General features: G+C 42.9%; 1 protein-coding gene across 2 annotated transcripts in view; it reads left to right on the forward strand.

The window, feature by feature from the left end:
- LOC109875454 (tenascin-R) overlaps nt 1-20382 on the forward strand; it is a 124241-nt gene that overhangs the window by 55970 nt on the left and 47889 nt on the right. For both annotated transcript variants that reach the window (XM_031810552.1, XM_031810553.1), the window contains exons 2-3: nt 11725-12332; nt 16762-17238. In XM_031810552.1, coding sequence (XP_031666412.1) covers nt 11783-12332; nt 16762-17238 — 1027 coding nt within the window. In that variant the 5' untranslated portion in view covers nt 11725-11782. The remainder of the gene's footprint in view (nt 1-11724; nt 12333-16761; nt 17239-20382) is intronic.

The following is a 20382-nucleotide window of genomic DNA, read 5'->3' on the forward strand; positions in this document are numbered from 1 at the left end:
TAAGCTGAATTCACTGTCACGTTCCTGGACAATCCTAGCTTTGTGACATGGGGCATTATTCTGCCGAAAAAAACACATTCGCAGATGGATACCCTGCTGGCATGAAGAGTTGCACCTGATTGACAATGATGTTCTAGATATCCTGTGGCATTCTAACATAGATCCACTTTCATCAAGGGGCCAAATGTGTGCCATGAAAACACACCCCTCACCATCTGTAATGTTGACATGAGGCATGATGGATGCATGTACTCATGTGGTTTTCTCCTTACCCTAGTCCTCCCATCAGTTTGAAACAGCAGGAAAAGGGATTCATCAGACCAGGCAATGTTTTTCCCATTCTCCAGAGTCCAGTGTTTTTGTTCTCTAGCCCACTGCAACCGCAGTGTCTTGTTTTTTGCTGAAAGAAGTGCAGCTCTGTAAGATCGTCGGCTGCCATACCCCATTCGTGTCAAGGTACGACGATTTGCGCATTCTTTTATGAGTCTTTGGGCCCCAATTTGGTACTGGACTGTCAGTTGACTAACTGTAGCCCATCTGTCGCTCTGCACAATTCGTGTCAGCCTCCTTAGTCCTCTTTCATCAATGATCCGTTTTCGATCAATGGCCTGCCGTTGGCCAGATGTTCTTGGGTGGTGGACCATTCTTGATACACATGGAAAACGGTTGAGCATGAAAAACCCAGCAGTGTTGCAGTGAGAAGTTTTCACATTGTTTGGCTTTTCCTTTTCGTTTTGTTTTGCAGTGAAGGCGAACTTGATGTTCTGTAGTCAAGGTTTTCAAACTCCAGTTATGGACTAGAATTCAGAGCGAGAATATGAATGGGTACAATGTTGGAAGCAAAGGTTTCCTTATATTGTTTGAGGAAAGTTTTACTGTATATTGTTTGAGGAAACTGCTTAGAAATACATTAAAAAATGGTTTAAAGCACATTTTTCAAAGAAAAGGGACAAAATAGGTTTCCCGTGGCAGGTGATAAACGATGACTGTGAGGCAATCCATCTGCTGCATCAACAAATTGGAAATAGGATCTCCAAAAGATTACAAATTACAAGATATCAGCAATGATTCACACTGAGAGACCAGCCACAAGTAGTACTGTAGAGGCTCTCTCCTTCTCCTTACAGTGGTAGTACCGCTGGCAACGTGACAATTTCCCTCCAAAATGTCAGCATCATATCATGTCTAATATTTTCTATCTTTCCAGTCAATAACCCAAAGTGTTTCATGTGTGTTCAGTGTTATGTTTCATTTATAAATAGTTTGAAGTGTAATTAATTTTGCATTCGAAATAATATGCAATTCTGTTTGGTGAAAATTATGATTATACTGTAGCAGAGCTTTCAAAATGATTGGGAACCAATAGGTCCTAATATTCTGAGGACCAAACCCAACATTGGGCAGGTTGGGTTGAATATAGATCCTGCAACCCTTACTCAAGCTGAGGAAATTATTGTTATACTGAAAAACAGTTCTATAAAAATAGTGTAGCGCATAGCAATTTCTATCATATGATCACCATACAGTACAAGCAAACATGTTCAAGTAATATTGCCATAGCAAAGCCATAATGCATTCCACAGATAATATACCACGGAAAGCCAATTATTTATTTATCTAGCTACCTTTATTTTGACCATCTAGGCCATTGAGAGAATGTGTCTTACAACAACCATCTCAATATTGTACAGTTTTAGTACAATATGTCTTATGGTTTGATACACTGCAGGACAGCCAGGACAGCTCTGACATGCTCAATAAGGCAGGAAGCATTTTGAATGATTTAAAATCCCTTTCTCTCACAACCACATAAAACTGAATTACCTGAAACAGGATTATCTGTATCGTTCTCCTCCTCCAGGACTGAGACAGCAGAGAAATACTAAAAAGTGTCTGTGTGTGTTTCTGTGTGTGTGCGTGTGTGTGAGTGCATGCCTGTGTGTGTGCGCTCATGTGCCAGGGTGCATGTTTGATACTGCTCTCCTATGGGACTGGGACAGCAGAGAAATATTAAACTCTGTGTGTGTGTGTGTGTGTGTGTGTGTGTGTGTGTGTGTGTGTGTGTGTGTGTGTGTACGTGTACGTGCCGATGTGTGTGTTTGTGGTACAATAGTACAACGTGGAGGGATTCCCAATGTAGCCATGGGACTTGTAATCTCTTTTCTCTTAGGAACACTGAGATAGGTATCATCAGCACCATGGCATGTTAAGATCTAACCCTGCAGCCATCCTCAGTGTATTTAATAAAACGGCACAGCTGTCGAAGAGGGAGGGAAAATGAAAAAAAAAGTTCATTTGCAATTCCTTACAGCTGACAACACAACTTGCAAAGGCTGTCACTTTATCTCCCAGTAGGTAAGCAAAGGCCCTGAGGAAGAGACAAGGCGAGGAAAGCAAATGAGGATGGTTTCTCTTTTCATGTAGAGACAAGCATCCTGCTCGCTACTTTGTGTATCCCTGCAGCAGAGTGTTGGTGTGGTGTGTTTGTTCTTTACCCCGACTGACAGAGAGCTCATGGCCAGGGTGTGTGTGTTCGCCTTTAACACCTCTCTCTGTGTGTTGATAGGTGCAGGATTAGACATTGGCACAAGAGGACCACTGCTTACGCTCAAGTTAAGACAACATCAACCATAAAGATATGCTTTATTATTAAGTATTCATGGTTTGGACTTCAGCATATTGTGTTGACATGTATTGCTTTTTAAGTGCATCCCTCGGGTATACAGATATGGGATTAAAGTGAAAGAGTACTGGTTTGTTATAAAGATACTGTACTAGTATACACATTTTGAGCATTTAGTGACCCGTTTTCTATCATCTTCAATTAAACTTCCAATTTCCTCAACTGGTTGAAAAAGTGAGTTATTCCTTGGTGCATGCTGCAGAGCATTGTGGGGCTCAAGAGACCAAGAGTAATTGTCTGACTGACTTGGCAACACTTCATTTTTTAAACTCGTGATCACAAAGATACAGCTAGGGCTTAGCAGTGAGTCGGTAATATCGTACTGTGGAGATTCATGTATTCTTTCCACACAACAGTAGATGAGGATTTTTTTTATGTGTGGCGGGCGATAGTGGGATCAGAGACTAGTCTAGATCCCTCTGGGATATTGCATCTTTAATGTCTTACTGAAATACTTAGAGGAACTGTTGTTATTGTGGTGGAGCAGCAAACATGAGATGGAGGTGAAGTACCAGCCACTGGAAGCCTTTGATCTCTGATTTCTAACCAATGGGGATTAGTGGCACCATCATAGTGAAGGCTTCAGGCATGACTACGTATGGTGGTGACAGTAACACACACACACACACACACACACACACACACACACACACACACACACACACACACACACACACACACACACACACACACACACACACACACACACACACACACACACACACACACATACACACACACACACACACATACACACTTACACACATACACACACACACACACACATACACACACACACACACATACACACACACACACACACACACACACACACACACACACACACACACACACACACACACACACACACACACACACACACACACACACATACACACATACACACACACACATACACACATACACACATACACACACACACATACACACACACACACACACATACACACACACACACACACACACATACACACACACACACACACACACACACACACACACACACACACACACACACACACACACACACACACACACACACACACACCCTTAGGCTGATGAGTTGTCCTCCCAGGATAAGGTAGACCTGGTGGTCTAACAGCTGCCTGTTAATTAGTTAGATCTGGAGATATTTCGGGAAGGATTTCATGCCCCTGGTACAGATAGTGGTGATTCATTATCAATCTAACCCAATATACCCCAATATAACCCTGGCTTGATCAATAATGGATGATTGGGAATGGATTGGTTTCACTTTCTACACTTTCAACTTTCTACATGGCATCAAAAGGCCTGTTTCCAAACTTCTATAGGTATATTAAAATATCTTATTAGTCATAACCAGTCAAATCTTACTAGGTGAAAGTCAGGATGAAACAAAGCTTTATGAGTCAGCCAAAGCTAGCAATGTCCATTCTTTTGTTGTTAACATTCTTGTGTAGAAGTGTTTGATATTTATGAAAGTCAACTCAATGTTCAACTTGTCTCTGAGCATATTTACACATTCTATTTTCTCTTCTCCTTGCAGCGTGTTATTTTCTCAACCTCTCTGAGTTGACAGGTAACTTATCTTCAGTTGATCTTTACAAGGTGATGCTGAAAACCTCTCGCGGACAGATTTCCATTTACCCGAGTGGAAGATAAGAGGCATAAACAGTAGTGGACGATGCATACTGGAGGCTTGTACTTTGATATCATCCTTAGACCCTCAAAATACCATGTTGCACCGTCCAAACAAAATCTCTGTATCACTGAAACCTATATTTTTTTATGATTGAATTAAATCCTAACGATGTAAAAGGATTGATGTCTTCCTCTGGTTTGGCATCTAACTCAAACAGGCACAAACAAGAAAACACATCTATCCCGTCTTGATTCCGATAGTTATTTCATCATTTCTCCGACACCTTGTGGTATTATCTTCTTGTGTTATGTTGCTCCGTCATTTCATCCTGCCTACATCTCTGACTCTTTCTCGTTGCACAAAGGCAGAGAGAAGACGTTTCTTATATTTTCATGAAAGGCAGAACAATAACTGTCAGTTCTGGCCCACAAAAAAAAAAACTGTCTCCTCTGAAAGAGGGAGATGAAAGGAGAAAATGACTTACGAGAGAGGGTGACGGAGACAAGACTGTTTCAAAAGGCGGGTTGGGTTGGAACAGAACAGTGCTGTATCCTAAGAGGGAAGAAGAAGCCACAGCACTGACAGATTATTTGATGCTTTGCATAAGTGGGATTCAATGTCAGGTTAGGAAAGAGAAAGCAGTTACAGAAACAAGGGTTCATTGGAATGAAGTTGGGTCTGAATCATTAGCAGTCGTGGGCTTATAGGGATTCCCAAATGCTTTAATGACAGCAATACTGCTGCAGGACCCAAGGGACAGAACTCAGTCCTCGAGTTAATAAAGAACATGCATCCTCTCGAAAGACACCTTGTGGATCACACATTCAATATTTTTGTGTTATTGTGTTATTGTGTTATTTTAAACTTGGACAGAACAAATGTTCCTCTCAACAATATTTGCACGAATGGAAAACAATACTGGGACATGTATTTTGACATATTTTAAATATATGGTCTGAAACAATAGATCACAAGAGAAGTAGTTCCTTTAAAAGCAGACCGTCACCATGGTGCCCAGCATGCCTCCAGCCTCTGACCTGGTGGGACAAATATGAAATTAAATTCCCCTGAATCATAGCGGCATGAACAAAGTGAGTCTTCAGCAGCATTTAAATGGACTGTGCTTGAGTCCCAAATGGCACCCTATTACTTATATACTATGGGCCCTGCACTAAGTAGGGTGCCATTTGGGATCCAGGCTGTGTTATGCTTTACTGTCCCTCCATTAAACAGGGAACCATTTGGTTGGTCATTATTCATGTTGTACCCCCTGAGCCCTCTGTATCTGCTGCAGCAGCTGGTCCCACAGCCTCTCCTCTGACAGATAGGAACAATGATAGCAGCTCAGAATTATGTTCTTGATCTGTATCTTGTCTACCTTTTATCAAAGCACTAGATAACATTCTTGCAGATAGCATATTTTTAGCAGATGGCATGTTCTTTCATTCCAATATCAGCCAAAATGTGACTTCTTGCTCACTCTGCACTATTGAGGCTACTGAGGACTGACGGGGTACTTCTTTTATTCAGAAATATTGCATTTCCCTTGTAATTTGCAGAGAAGAAACTTCTCCAAATATTACTTTGTTAAGCTGTATTTATTTTTTAAACAATGTGATCAGGTAGTAATGGCACGCGTCCTTATGTGAAAAAGGCCTAAGGACTGAGGAGTAATGGAGATCTTCAAACCTTTTAGGTCGCAGGTACTGAAAATGAGCAGTGGCCAATGATCCTGAAAGACAAGGCAATTTGCCAAGTGCTACTGGAGTAATGATAATTGAATCGGAATGTTGCAATACAGAGATTTACAAGGTAGAGAGGGGCAGAGCGCCTGTGGAGGCTGGATACTGGTACAGTGTGCATGTCGGGATGTTTGCACATTAACCTGTACAAATAGGGGTTACCAATTCACTTCCCAGGGCCTGGCTGGGCCTGTCTGGGCCTCTCTGTGGTGCGGCTAGCAAGAGCCTGCCCGAGCTCTGTAGCAACCCAGCTCACCCAGCTCCATCAGTGATTCAGCACCGTACACACAGACACCTCTTTATTCAGCAGTTCAGGTCTGGACCGATATACTGTGTGAAATAAAGGAGGACAGCTAGAGAGATTTCAAGAGAAAGATGGAGTTAAACAGACGCTAGGAGAATAGGGAGAAGCAGAATCACAGCATCCCTCTGGTGCTCTGCCCCCCCATGTTTTCCATTATGACACAGGACATTGGGTATGAAGTGACTCTGACAGTTAGTATACTGTAGATTATTCTGGAAAGCCCTAGTACAGTATGTTTAACAGGAAGTTTGACCTACTGACGGATCCAGGTAGTCGCTAGTCCCCCAAGGCTCACTTGTCTTTGTAGAGAGAAAGTCCTCTAAGGGACATACAGTATATACACACAATGTTCAGTACTGGGAGGAATAGAGAGGAGAAGGGAGAAGTGAGGAGTAGGGAGGAGAAGCGAAAAGTAGGGGAGAGAAGGGAGGAGTAGGGAGGAGAATGGAGGAGAGGTTAAAAGGCTTTAGGCCTCTTTTCCACTCGGATAAGCTGAGTTTATAAAGATATGCAGAGCGTCGCCTCAGAGTTACAACAAGGATGCTCTTCCCTGAGGGCGCCGGGAGACACTGTGATCTAGCATGGCACATGGGAGGTTAGGAACATCAATGGTGCTCTCATATATAATGCAGCAGGTGGTGTAATAGCTTGTGTAACCCCTCTTTAAGAAGCACTCAGGGTAATGTCAGCTGAATGAGAAATGAAAGCAGATCGAAAGAAGAGCAAAGTGTTGAACAGAACATTTTTACAAAAACTTCTATTCCCAATAGATGTCAGATGAAATATTAACTCCTCAAGGAATGATTTGCCTTTCTTTGATGTTGATTAGAGGTAGCCTAGTAACATTACTTATTTCTAACAATGATCTTGTCCTGGCGTTGTGCTTTATCCCAGCCTTTGTATTCCTTCAAACCTGCAGGCTTGAAGTGTGCTGTGCCTGAATTTGAGAGCCATCCATCTTTGTGCCTTTTTGTCTAATATAAAACCTTACTGCAGGTCATTCAGAAGGTCACTCATCATTACACACTGAAAGTATGCTACTGCAACATCTCCGCTATCTCCTTAATACAGCATGAGTAGGGCATCTGCAGATTGAATGCTTAGCAGAAAAATAGGATTGTGCATTATGTTAGGGAAAGGTTAATGTATTTTTTGACCTACTCTAGCAGTAACACTGTGTAGCTTTCAGCATCTTAAACCTACACTGTCTTTTTATCCTACTGTATGACCCTCATTGATGAGCTCATTACACAGTAAATACCCTCAAGAGTCAGAGTAATAGGCCAATTTCACAAAAAACAGCTCAGGGTTTTGATTATATTTACTGTTGAACAGACACTGATGTAGGTTTCCATTTGCATCATAAACATTCATCCTATATGAACACTTATGAAAACAATGGCGCTACATGTGAAATGTCACTGTTAATACACTGTTACACAGGTATGACAACAACGGAATTCTCAATTTCCAAATGTCCAAACATGCTATTCCACATGAGCTTTTGTCATACATGCTCCTCGTCCTGACATTTCAATCAAGCCAGCCAGTCTACTATCTGTTCTCAGGGAGAATTAAGGTGAAAAGTGCTATTGGCCGTCAACAGACAGGAGTTATTGCATGGTTCGGCTTGATGGTAATGTTATGTTAATACCAAGGTGAAAGCAAATGCTGCTGATATAAAGGGAGGCTCAGTATATTTGTTATTGGAATGGCTGCTTAAAATGTGTGACAACATAACATTAATGCCTGTGATGATACTTAGCTTTTGTTCCTCTATGATGTGTGGTGAGGAGTGGAGAATTTATCTCCAGTGGAAGAGTCCTCTACTGTAGACTCTCTCTAGTCATCCCTCTTCACTGTCTTCGCTGCAACTTTATGAGATAAGTCATCTTTTTAAACCTCTCTCTACATCATTAAGACAAAAACCTGATTCTGTGCATAATTGGAGCATATTTCATATCTTCTCTTGTATCATCTCCAGCCTGAGCCATAAAAAGAAGGCTTTGGATGGAAGGGATATTCAGCTTTATGACTATAGTCTCTGAAAGAACAGAAGTTAAGGGGGAATGTATATGGCTAAGAACAAAACCCAAGGTTTTACCCAAGGTTTTTTGCTTTTGGGTGTACAATGAAATGGAAATGGCTTTCTTTGTGAATTATCTGCCAGCCCACATCATGTTCAGAAATAGACACTTATTGCTTGTCAATGGCATCCCAAAGCTCCAGATGCTTACTGAGTGTCCTGTCAGAGGGTTTTGTCAGAGGGGTACACCCAAATGTGTATATGTAAAGTACAATTCGTTAATGTTTTATATTGAAACAGCCAGTTTTCTAGGGTTCGTGATCATCAACTTTGAACAGAATTGCTTTATGCCTCAGTGAGTTTTTGATCATGCCAGCTAGCAGGGGGTCGGCCCGGGAGAACCAATTCACATTCAATTTCCCAAGAAAATGACCAGTTGCAATAAAACTGACACTATTGTTCACTGGTCATCTGCCTTAGCAGGTACACTACTCATTTTTATACTACTAGTCATTACAGGGTATAGCTTAAAATGGCAATGTGCCATAGTAGCCCCAAACTTATTTCATGACTTGTCAACGTGCTCCCAACTCCCATAATGCCTCCTCACTTCCACCCGTCCAGCGGTAGGCGGCCCAATGGACGGATTGTGAGCCTCTACGCCGTCAGTTCTCATTACGGTCAGTCAGGAGGATGACCAATAAGTGCATACAGGGCAGAAATGTGTGTTAAAACACCTTGCCCTTGAACAATAAATTGAAATAGTCGTTGCTGTTGCCCCCGAGCCTTTGATCCTCATCCTCCTCTTTGTCGCTTCTAATTGAGAGGTGTCCTAATTGAGGCCTGACAACAGGCCTTGATAAAAACACATCTGTCTCCAAACACTGTGGCCTCATTGCAATTGCAGAAACCTAAAGGCCTGAGGAAAACGTCCTATGAATATCGAATCTCTATCCAACTTCAACAAATGCAGCCCATAGTCTCAACGCCCCTGTTTCCTGAGCTGGAGCGCAGGGCAATGGGGGCATGTTGGTGTATCTCCATTGCTGTGGCATAGAGGAGCAGGCCCATTATACAAGTCCCTGTGTGTGTGGTTGAGAGTGAGTCAGAGAGCCATTCCAGGCCATTCATTGAATATGTCATTTTGACTTTAGGACTGCATGTACCACGTTTTCACTTTAATCAAAGGGACCCTGCACTACTTAATGGGTGTGAAAATAATGTTCCAGTTGGGTTTGTCCATTTGATTTCTTTCTCATCTTTCTGGTTCTCATTTATTTGGTGGATTTGCTGGTTAAATGGCTTGCGTCGTGTCAAACGGGATCTTTTCGCATGAGGAGAGGTGGGAACATTTCTCATTCTCTACAGGTGGGGGAGGTTTAATAATGTACCCGTTCCCAAGGCCAAAGCCGTGTATATAAAGGTATAGCAGGCAAGCCTGATATGTTACAGTACGTCACACAGCATATTTGAACATGCAGGATCTCCCAATCCCTGGATGACTTACACAGCTCTTTAGTTGTATAATGACTATTTCAGTTCAGCATCAGCACACATGCACCACATCTGTTGTGTGCTCTCACCTTGAGGTTGTAGCGTGGTCATAAGTAACCTTCAAAGATTTGTAGCAAAGACAAAGAACCAAAGATCATACCTGTGGTTGGTTTCAAAGATGTAGTCAAGGGGAATTGCCCTGATTTGTGATACATAACAAGGAAATAACATGAAAGGTTGACTTCCCTTTCACTTCACAACGGGGCATTCGTCAACAACAAAAAATAACAAGACAATTTTCAGTATCTGTCACATCGTGTATGTAGGTGGCAGGGAAGTCAAGCTCAGGAGAATAAAAACTTGGTATAAATGGAGTATTTTAATAACTTGGCCGCTATAAACCAATGGAAAATGAAACATAGATCAATGATGGCTAGAAGACCGGTGACGTCAATCGCCGAGCACCGCCCGTACAAGGAGAGGCATTGACTTCGGCAGAAGTCCTGACAGTACCCCCCCCCCCCCCCCGATGCGCGGCTCCAGCAGCTGTAACCTGCACCTATAACATACCTCGTCCACTCTCCTCAGGACTTTAAATGGCCCCACAAACCGCGGACCCAGCTTCCGGCAGGGCAGGCGGAGGGGCAGGTTTCGGGTCGAGAGCCAGGCCCTGTCCCCCGGTGTTCACCGGGGCCTCACTGCAGTGACGGTCGCAGTACAGAGCCATTCCAGGCCATTCATTGAATGGTGGACGTGGGCGGCGTCCCATGTTTCCTCCGCGCACTGGAACCAGTCGTCCACCGCAGGAGCCTCTGTCTGACTCTGATGCCATGGAGCCAGAACCGGTTGATACCCCAATACACACTGAAATGGAGAAAGGTTAGTGGAGGAGTGGCGGAGCGAGTTCTTGGCCATCTCTGTCCAGGGCACGAACACCGCCCACTCCCCCGGCCGGTCCTGGCAATAAGACCTCAGAAACCTACCCACATCCTGGTTAACTCTCTCTACCTGCCCGTTACTCTCGGGGTGAAAACCTGAGGTAAGGCTGACCGAGACCCCCAGACGTTCCATGAACGCCTTCCAGACCCTTGACGTAAATTGGGGACCCCGATCAGACACTATATCCTCAGGCACCCCGTAGGGCACCCCGTAGTGCCGGAAGACGTGTGTAAAGAGGACCGTAGGGAGACCGGGCAAAGGGAGGAGACAACAGGACTTCGGCAGAAGTCGTTACAGTTTCAGATACAAACTTTTGAAAAGGCTGCATGTATTCAGCCTCTGTAGGCTTCTTGGTATGCTGTGTTTGACCTCCTACAGATACATCTTTGAGCCATAACCTTACATACTGTTTTGATTTGTGTCCTCGTACAAAGTCATTTTTTCTCCATGAACTGATACTAAGTGTGTGTCGTATAGTGTACGTCTCACATTTTTATTCTGCTGATTGAGCTTTGAGAAAATCCCTCCATCTAGTCTAACAGAGATGGAAAAATGTAATCGCAGATAATCACTTTCTGACCACAGGCTTTTCTAGACAGGAATCAGTCCCTCAATGTGATTCATTCTGTAGTTTGTTCCTGTCCTCAAGCCCAGTTGCTGAAGAGAGAGGATTACAGTGGAAAGAAAAGTCACTAAAGCCAGGCTCTATTGAATCCATATCAACATGTTCTATGTGCTCAATATTTCAACATCCCTCCCCTGTGAGAAAGATCAAATATTGTGTTGTGTGCAGAAATACGTATATTTAAGGATTCGAAAAACATCCCATAAGGCAATTATTCTTTCACAATAGATCAAATACTATTTTCCATTTCTCTCTCTCCTCTATAGATCCTATCAGAAGTCTGCCGGAAATTACGGTGGTGTCAGGAGAGCCCTAGCTAGGCCCATGGTTCTAACGCTGTGGTGTTTCACCATGGCCCCTGCACGTGGCTGGCTGCTGGGCCTGGCTCTGGCTTTACTCCTTCTGGGGTCCCAGCCTGCTCCATCCCTATCCGGTGAGGAGCAGAAGCTAGTCCGGACCACCAGGGTCAGACGACAGGCCCCTCCAGGTGGTCCCACCAGCCCACTTAACAACCAGACAGTCAAGGAGCAGCCCATGGTCTTCAACCATGTGTACAACATCAATGTTCCCCTGGAGTCTCTGTGCTCTGTGGATCTTGAATCAGCAGCGGCTCCACCCAGTCAGGCTTCCAGGGGAGCAATGTCCAGTGGGGGTGGGGAGGACCCCACAGAGTTCACAGAGCAGACAGTGGACACAGACAGTCAGGTCACCTTCACCCACCGCATCAACATCCCCAAACAGGCCTGCGCCTGTCCCGCAGCCAACAGCATGCAGCAGCTGGCCACCCGCATCGAGATGCTGGAGAGAGAGGTGTCGCTGCTCAGAGTTCAGTGCAGCTCTGGCAACTGTGGCTGTGAGGAGAGTTCAGCCATGGGTAAGTAGGGAATAATAGTACAGCTTGACACTGTTATTAGAGTTACTGTACCCTGGTCATAGGCTACTTTGAGGCCAATGTGGAATGTTAGGTTTTTATTTATTCAGTTACTGAGCATCTTGGTTCAAGTAGATAGCAGTCATATACAGTATATCAATTTCATTCTTGCATACAGTACCAGTCAAAAGTTTAGACACATACTCATTTCAGGGTTTTTCTTTATTTTTTAAATATTTTCTACATTATGAAATAACACATACAGTATGGAATCATGTTTTAACCTAAAAAGTCTAAATATATTTTATATTTGAGATTCTTCAAAGTAGCCACCCTTTGCCTTGATGACAGCTTTGCACACTCTTAGCATTCTCTCAACCAGCTGCATGAGGTAGTCAGCTGGAATGCATTTAAATTAACAGGTGTGCTGTCGTGGTGATTTCCTGTATTACTAAACATTGAGATGGCAAACCTCACACAAGTCAGAGTTATATTATAGTCCATCTTTAATTATATGAGCTTCACCATAGCCCTTTTTGACTCTCAGATCAATTCAGTGTCTATAAAATAATTCTCTGAGAGTGCTTACAAAACAGTTCTTAGTGTCATTTATAGCCAAGACACACCCATCTCAACTCACATGACGAAACCCAGATCTCAGGAACAGTTCACAAAGAACCTTTTACTTGAAAGAGGAGTATCCAATAGCTAGATAGCATTAGCTATAAATTATCGTTCAGTTTGGTCTCCTAAACGAAGTTCTCATCTCGTTCTTGGTACAACATAGCACCAAACCATTACCTCATCCAATGGCATATATCAATTGTCAATTCTAGATACTCCCATCTCAAATACACCCCCTCCTGGACAAGATCAGAAAAGACAGTGAGCCTCTTAGGTCGTGTACTAGATCAAGATAAGGGCAACCTCAGAGGGGATATACAATAGTTCCAGACACTGCCATACTCCTCCCCCCAATGGGAAAAGTAGGGAGTGACTGGTGTACAGACATTGTGGAGCCCTTCACATGGTTTAACAGATACATTGACATATGAAGACAAGCCTGACCTCTCCCCGCTCTGGGCCCCAAGTGACTAAGCCCTAGCAGAGAAGGGATAACTGCAAACTGCCAACAGTATTATCCAAAAGAAGACATCCCAATGACAGATATCTCACATAAGCATTATTATGTAAATTAAACATCCTATTTATCAATGTTACTTAACTAATTCTAATTCAGCCACGACAGTGCCTTGTTAATTTGGGGAATTTGTTTCCTTCTTAATGCATTTGAGCCTGCCAGTTGTGTTGTGACAAGGTAAGGGAGGTATACAGAAGATAGTCCTATTGGAAAAAGACCAAGTCCATATTATGGCAAGAATAGCTCAAATATGCAAAGAGAAATGACAGTCCATCATTACATTAAGACATGAAGGTCAGGCAATTCGTAAAATGTCAAGAGCTTTTTAAGTTTCTTCAAGTGCAGTCGCAAGTGCTATGATGAAACTGTCTCTCATGAGGACCATCACAGGAAAGGAAGACCCAGTGTTACCTCTGCTGCAGAGGATAAGTTCATTAGAGTTAACTGCACCTCAGATTGCAGCCCAAATAAATGCTTCACAGAGTTCAAGTAACAGACACATCATGTAACAGAATAGTCAACTCTTCAGAGGAGACTGTGTGAATCAGGCCTTCATGGTCGAATTGCTGCAAAGAAATCACAACTAAAGGACACCAATAATAAGAAGAGAATTGCTTGGGCCAAGAAACACGATCAATGGACATTAGACCGGTTGAAATCTGCCCTTGGTCTGACGAGTCCAAATGTGAGATTTTTGGTTCTAACCGCTGTGTCTTTGTGAGACGCAGAGTAGGTTAACGGATGATCTCCACATGTGTGATTCCCACCTTGAAAGATGGAGGAGGACGTGTGATGGTGTGGGGGTGCATTGCTTCTGACACTGTCTGTGATTTATTTAGAATTCAAGGCACACTTAACCAGCATGGCAACCCCAGCAATCTGCAGAGATACACCTTCCCATCTGGTTTGCTCTTAGTGGGAATTTGATTTTCAACAGGACAACAACCCAAAATACACCTCCAGGCTGTGTAAGGGCTATTTTAGCTAGAAGAGTGATGGAGTGCTGCATCAGATGACCTGGCCTCCACAATCACCCAACCTCAACCCAATTGACATGGTTTGAGATGAGTTGGACAGTAGAGTGAAGGAAAAGCAGCCAACAAGTACTCAGCATATGTGGGAACTCCTTCAAGACTGTTGGAAAAGCATTCCAGGTGAAGCTGTTTGAGGGAATTCCAAGAGTGTGCAAAGCTGTCATGAAGGCAAATGGTGGCTACTTTGAAGAATATCACATATAACATTGTTTAACACTTTTTTGGTTACTATATGATTCCATATATGTTATTTCATAGTTATAATGTCATCACAATTATTATACAATGTAGAAAATAGCTAAAATAAAGAAAAACCCTTGAATGAGTAGGTGTGTCCAAACTTTTAACTGGTACTTTACATACATATCAATTAACATAGGCTATACATACAAGTTATTTAGGTCAGATAACGGAGGGGCGTCCTGCCGTGAAGTGTTGTTTAAAAAGAAAAGTTTGCAAATTTGGCTGTTTGCTTGTGTAATTTGAAATGGGAGTTCAATGTAACCACGACTCTATCAAATTCTGTGTGTTGCCTTAAATTTGTTTTGGACTTGATGACTGTGAAAACACCCCTGGTGGTATGTCAGTTCAGTCACATCATTTCTACATGTACAATATGTCTGCTAATCAGATGTGCAGCCTGGCGTATTTTCCACTCCCTTTGCCTCATTTCTCTCAACAAAACAGTTTTTGAATTCCTTATCTATCCAGGGCTCTTAACAGTTCACAGTCACCCTGCAAACAGTAATGAGTCATTAGCACGTTCCTGGGACGTCACAAAATGGTCACCTAAAGTCGTCAGAACGTTGCCATGGTCCCCTGAAGTTTTTGTCTCGTTCCTTATTGGCCCGGGGATTTTCATAGGATGCTGTGTCGTGGTCCCCTGAACATTCTTAGGACGTTGTGTCATGGTCCCCTGGATGTTTTGGTCTATTTTCCGGTTTGTCCCAGGGACGTCACCTGATGGCCTTAAAGAAACATTCTCCGGTTGGTCATGGGGACGTTTTTAGAATGTTGTGCCATGGTTCTTTGGAGGTTTTGTCTAGTCCCCGGTTGTGCCCTGAGGACATTTTTAGGACTTTCTTGGGATGTTGTGTCATGGTCCATGGGATGTTGTGTCATGGTCCCCTTGATGTTTTTGTCTAGTTCCCAGTTTGTCCCAGGGACATCACCTGGTGGTTAGAAAGATATTTTATGGGTCCCAGGTTGGGGCATATTGAAAACGCAGTATCAAGTGATTATGTAAAATGTTGTTATTGATAAAAGAGTGTACCACTTACCTTAAAACCCACATACCATTACTTTACTTATAATGGTTTGGGACACCTGGGAATATCAGGTGACAAAAACCTCCAGGGGACCATGACACAATGTGCCAAGAACGCTCAGGAGACCTTCGGGGGACCATGACACAAAGTACAAAGAACATCGTAAAAACATCTTGGGGGATGTCCCCGGGACAACCGGGAACTGACAAAACAGCAAGAATGTTCAGGGGACCATCACACATCGTCCAAATAAATGTCTTAAAAAGGTCCCCGGGACAAATAGGGAACTATAAAAAGGTCCCCCAGAGAATGTTCCCTTCGCACCATCACGTGGGACCATCACGTGACTTCTGAAAGACTAGTAAAATTAAAGTCTTAAGAACGTCCTAATAAGGTCCTGACATGGTCCTGACAGGGACCTAGACAAAAGTCCCCAAGGGAACGTTCCCTTGGGACCATCAAGCAACGTTCTTAGAATGTTTAAGAACATCAGTGGGATGACGTTGCACCAAAACCATTAAGGGACCTTTTAGGAACATCACCGAAAGTCCTCAGGACGTCTCCTGTTTGCTGGGCAGTTTTTTAATAGATGCATGCTTATTGATAACTGTAAGAAACAATGTCATAAATGCATCAAGTGCACATCAACAACAAAACAAATCAGACCAAAAAGCCCTTTTTGCATCTTCAACATAGTAATCACTACAAAACCCTTTGTCTGAAAATCTTATACACTATTTTAGGCACAGCCTTTGAAACATTGGCTTTTCTCGATATAGCCACTATATTATGATCACTACATACAATGGGTGTGAACACAGCTTGAGAACAAAGTTATACAGCGTTTTTTAAGGTTCATAGGTTTATTTTACACTGTTACACTGTTACATTTTTTCAAAATGTACATTGTTACAACAGACGATGTTAGCATTAGTAAACCATACGGTATATTTAGTGATGTGATTTTGAGTCTTTCTTTCTTCCTCTAGGTCGCCTGGACTTCATCCCCCAGTGCAGTGGCCACGGCAGCTTCAACATGGACCTGTGTGGCTGTGTGTGTGAGTACGGCTGGACGGGCAAGAACTGCTCTGAGCCACGCTGCCCAGACGACTGCTCAGGACAGGGGGAGTGTATGGAGGGCGAGTGTGTCTGTGACCGCGACTTCGGAGGGGACAACTGCTCGGAGCCCCGCTGCCCTGCGGACTGCTCCGGTCGAGGGCTGTGCATGGACGGGGAGTGTATATGTGAGGAGAATTTCACTGGAGAGGACTGTACGCTTGGTCGCTGCCTCAATGACTGCTCTGACCAGGGCCTGTGCACCAATGGGACCTGCCAGTGTCGCCCAGGATATGTGGGAGAAGACTGCTCTCTGGCCTACTGCGCCAACAACTGTAGTCAGAAGGGCATCTGTAAGGAGGGCTTCTGTGCCTGCCAAGAGGGCTTCGCTGGAGACGACTGCTCTTTAGGTGAGAGAAAGGGAACAACAGGAAAACACAGTAGCTCCTCTGAGAGGATTATTTACCTTTATACTTTTTTCCATTGTTGTTTCGTAGGTTGAATATATGGGTGGATATTTGGTTATATGAGACAAGCATTAGCCTAATTTACTGACTAGAACGGGCACACGCGTGAGTCCGCTTGCATGTTGATTTTGTCTATCCACACCAGACACGATCAGGACACGCAGGTTGAAATATCAAAACGAACTCTGAATCATCTTTATTAATTTGGTGACAGGTCGAATATTCACAGAGGTTATGGTAAGAAGTTTTCTCAGTCTGCATTTGGTTCTTTGGGGATATCTAAGCCTGCGTGTCTGCCAAATATTTCCAATAATTATGTTTTAACAGCAATATTCTCCAAGCAATAGCAGCTGAATCCACAGATCTTGCCCTACAAAACAGTAGTCAAACACCTCTTGCAGCCCCTCTGTGTTTCAAATAGTAGCTATAAAATTGGTGATGGCTTGCTGTGTAACAGCATTCATTTGTCAAAAGTCACATTAACTGAAGCTGAGGCAATATCTGAATCACACTAGCCTGGATTCACAGCTAATTCTCAGAAAAAGGCTGCTGATTCACACTGGCGTAACGCAGTTTCTCCCCCTCCCACCCCTCACCATATCCCGGTGTGCCAGTACTGATTCCTCCTTTTGCTATAGACATCTGTCATCTCACAAGTGAAACGAAAAAGAGCCTATACTACCTATACTCTACCTCGTTTTCAGCAGAACCTGCTGGAGCTAAAATTGCTTATTTCTTTGCAATTAGAGATAAAATAGCAGAGGCGCGTGTGGGAGAGGTTGCGGAATGCAAAAAGAGGCCATTCAATTACCAGCGCTTATTCAGGACTCATAGGTTGGCCTGCATTGTAAGTGTTTCATATTATCAAAGTAGAAAAATCCGGATATGCTTTTGTAGCCCCATTTTCTCCTACTATGAAAATAATGAGACTATGGAATTTAAATGAGGCATTTGGCGATGTGAAAATGTAAAAACAAAGCAGCTGCATTCACATGATGAGTTTACCTATCATAGAATGCTAATTGCCTTAACATCACTATCATTCAAAATTCTAGTCATTATGACTCCACCACTTTGCTAAAATGTCTCATATTGGAAAATGATTATGCATGACTAAAAGGTTTTCACAGTTGTTTTTAACCCCCAAAAACAAATGTACTGTTGAAGTCGGAAGTTTACATAAACAAGGTTTAATGACTCCAACCTAAGTGGTTCAGCCACTACACAAATTTCTTGTTAACAAACTACAGTTTTGGCAAGTCAGTCAGGACATCTACTTTGTGCGTGAAAAGTAATTTTTCAAACAATTGTTTACAGACAGATTATTTAACTAATAGTTCACTGTATTACAATTCCAGTGGCTCAGAAGTTTACATACACTAAGTTGACTGGGCCTTCAAACAGCTTGGAAAATTCCAGAAAATGATGTCATGGCTTTAGAAGCTTCTGATATGCTAATTTACATAATTTGAGTCAATTGGATGTGTGCCTGTGGATGTATTTCAAGGCTTACCTTCAAACTAGTGCCTCTTTGCTTGACATCATAGGACAATCTAAAGAAATCAGCCAAGACCTCTGAACAAAAATTATAGACCTCCACAAGTCTGGTTCATTCTTGGGAGCCATTTCCAAACACCTGAAGGTACCACGTTCATCTGTACAAACAATAGTACGCAAGTACAAACACCATGGGACCACGCAGCCGTCATACCGCTCAGGAAGGAGACGCGTTCTGTCTCCTTGAGATGAACGCACTTTGGTGCAAAAAGTGGAAATCAATACGAAAACAACAGCAAAGGACAGGTACAAAGCATATCCACAGTAAAACGAGTCCTATATCGACATAACCTGAAAGGCCGCTCAGCAAGGAAGAAGCCATTGCTCCAAAAAAGCCAGACTATGGTTTGCAACTGCACATGGGGACAAAGATCCAACTTTTTGTAGAAATTTCCTCTGGTCTAATGAAACAAAAATAGAACTGTTTGGCCATAATGACCATTGTTATTTTTGTAGGAAAAAGGGGGAGGCTTGCAAGCCGAAGAACATCATCCCAACCGTGAAGCATGGGGGTGTCAGCATCATGATGTGGGGGTGCTTTGCTGCAGGGGGGACTGGTGCACTTCATAAAATAGATGGTATCATTAGGTAGGAAAATGATGGGGATATATTGAAGCTACATCTCAAGACATCAGTCAGGAAGTTAAAGCTTGGTCGCAAATGGGTCTTTCAAATGGACAATGACCCTAAGCATACTTCCAAAGTTGTGGCAAAATGGCTTAAGGACAACAAAGTCAAGGTATTGGAGTGGCCATCACAAGCCCAGACCTCAATCCTATAGAAAATGTGTGAGATGAACTGAAAAAGCATGTGCGAACAAGGAGGCCTACAAACCTGACTCAGTTACACCAGCTCTGTCAGGAGGAATGGGCCAAAATTCACCCAACTTATTGTGGGAAGCTTGTGGAAGGGTACCTGAAACGTTTGACCCAAGTTAAACAATTTAAAGGCAATGCTACCAAATACTGATTGAGTGTATGTAAACTTCTGACCCACTGGGAATGTGATGAAAGAAATAAAAGCTGAAATAAATATTATTCTGAAATTTCTCATTCTTAAAATAAAGTGGTGATCCTAACTGACCTAAGACATGGAATTTTTACTCGGATTAAATGTCAGGAATTGTTAAGAACTGAGGTGTATGGCTAAGGTGTATGTAAACTTCCGACTTCAACTGTTCCTAATGCAAATGGTTTTGAAGTTTGTGCCAGAGAGATACTGTACAGGAGCTCTCACTAGTAGTCAGGTGGTTGCATGTGAGCCTGTCAATCCTGTCACCTCCTCTTGTTAACAGAGTTGTTCACTGACTGACAGACATTTTCAGCCAGAGAGAACACATCAATGACCTTGCCTTTCCAGAATGCCCCACAGAAATAGAACCAACCATTTTGACTTCAAACATTCTTTGACAAAACCTACACTTTCAACTTTCATACAGTAGCTCAGCTGCATTAAATAGACAATTGATTTTCCTCCTACTCGGTCTTCATGACACCTGCATTTTGTATCACCCTTTTCCATTATTGCTCA

The sequence above is a fragment of the Oncorhynchus kisutch genome, linkage group LG30 (genome assembly GCF_002021735.2).
Source record: "Oncorhynchus kisutch isolate 150728-3 linkage group LG30, Okis_V2, whole genome shotgun sequence".
Lineage (NCBI taxonomy): Eukaryota > Metazoa > Chordata > Actinopteri > Salmoniformes > Salmonidae > Oncorhynchus > Oncorhynchus kisutch.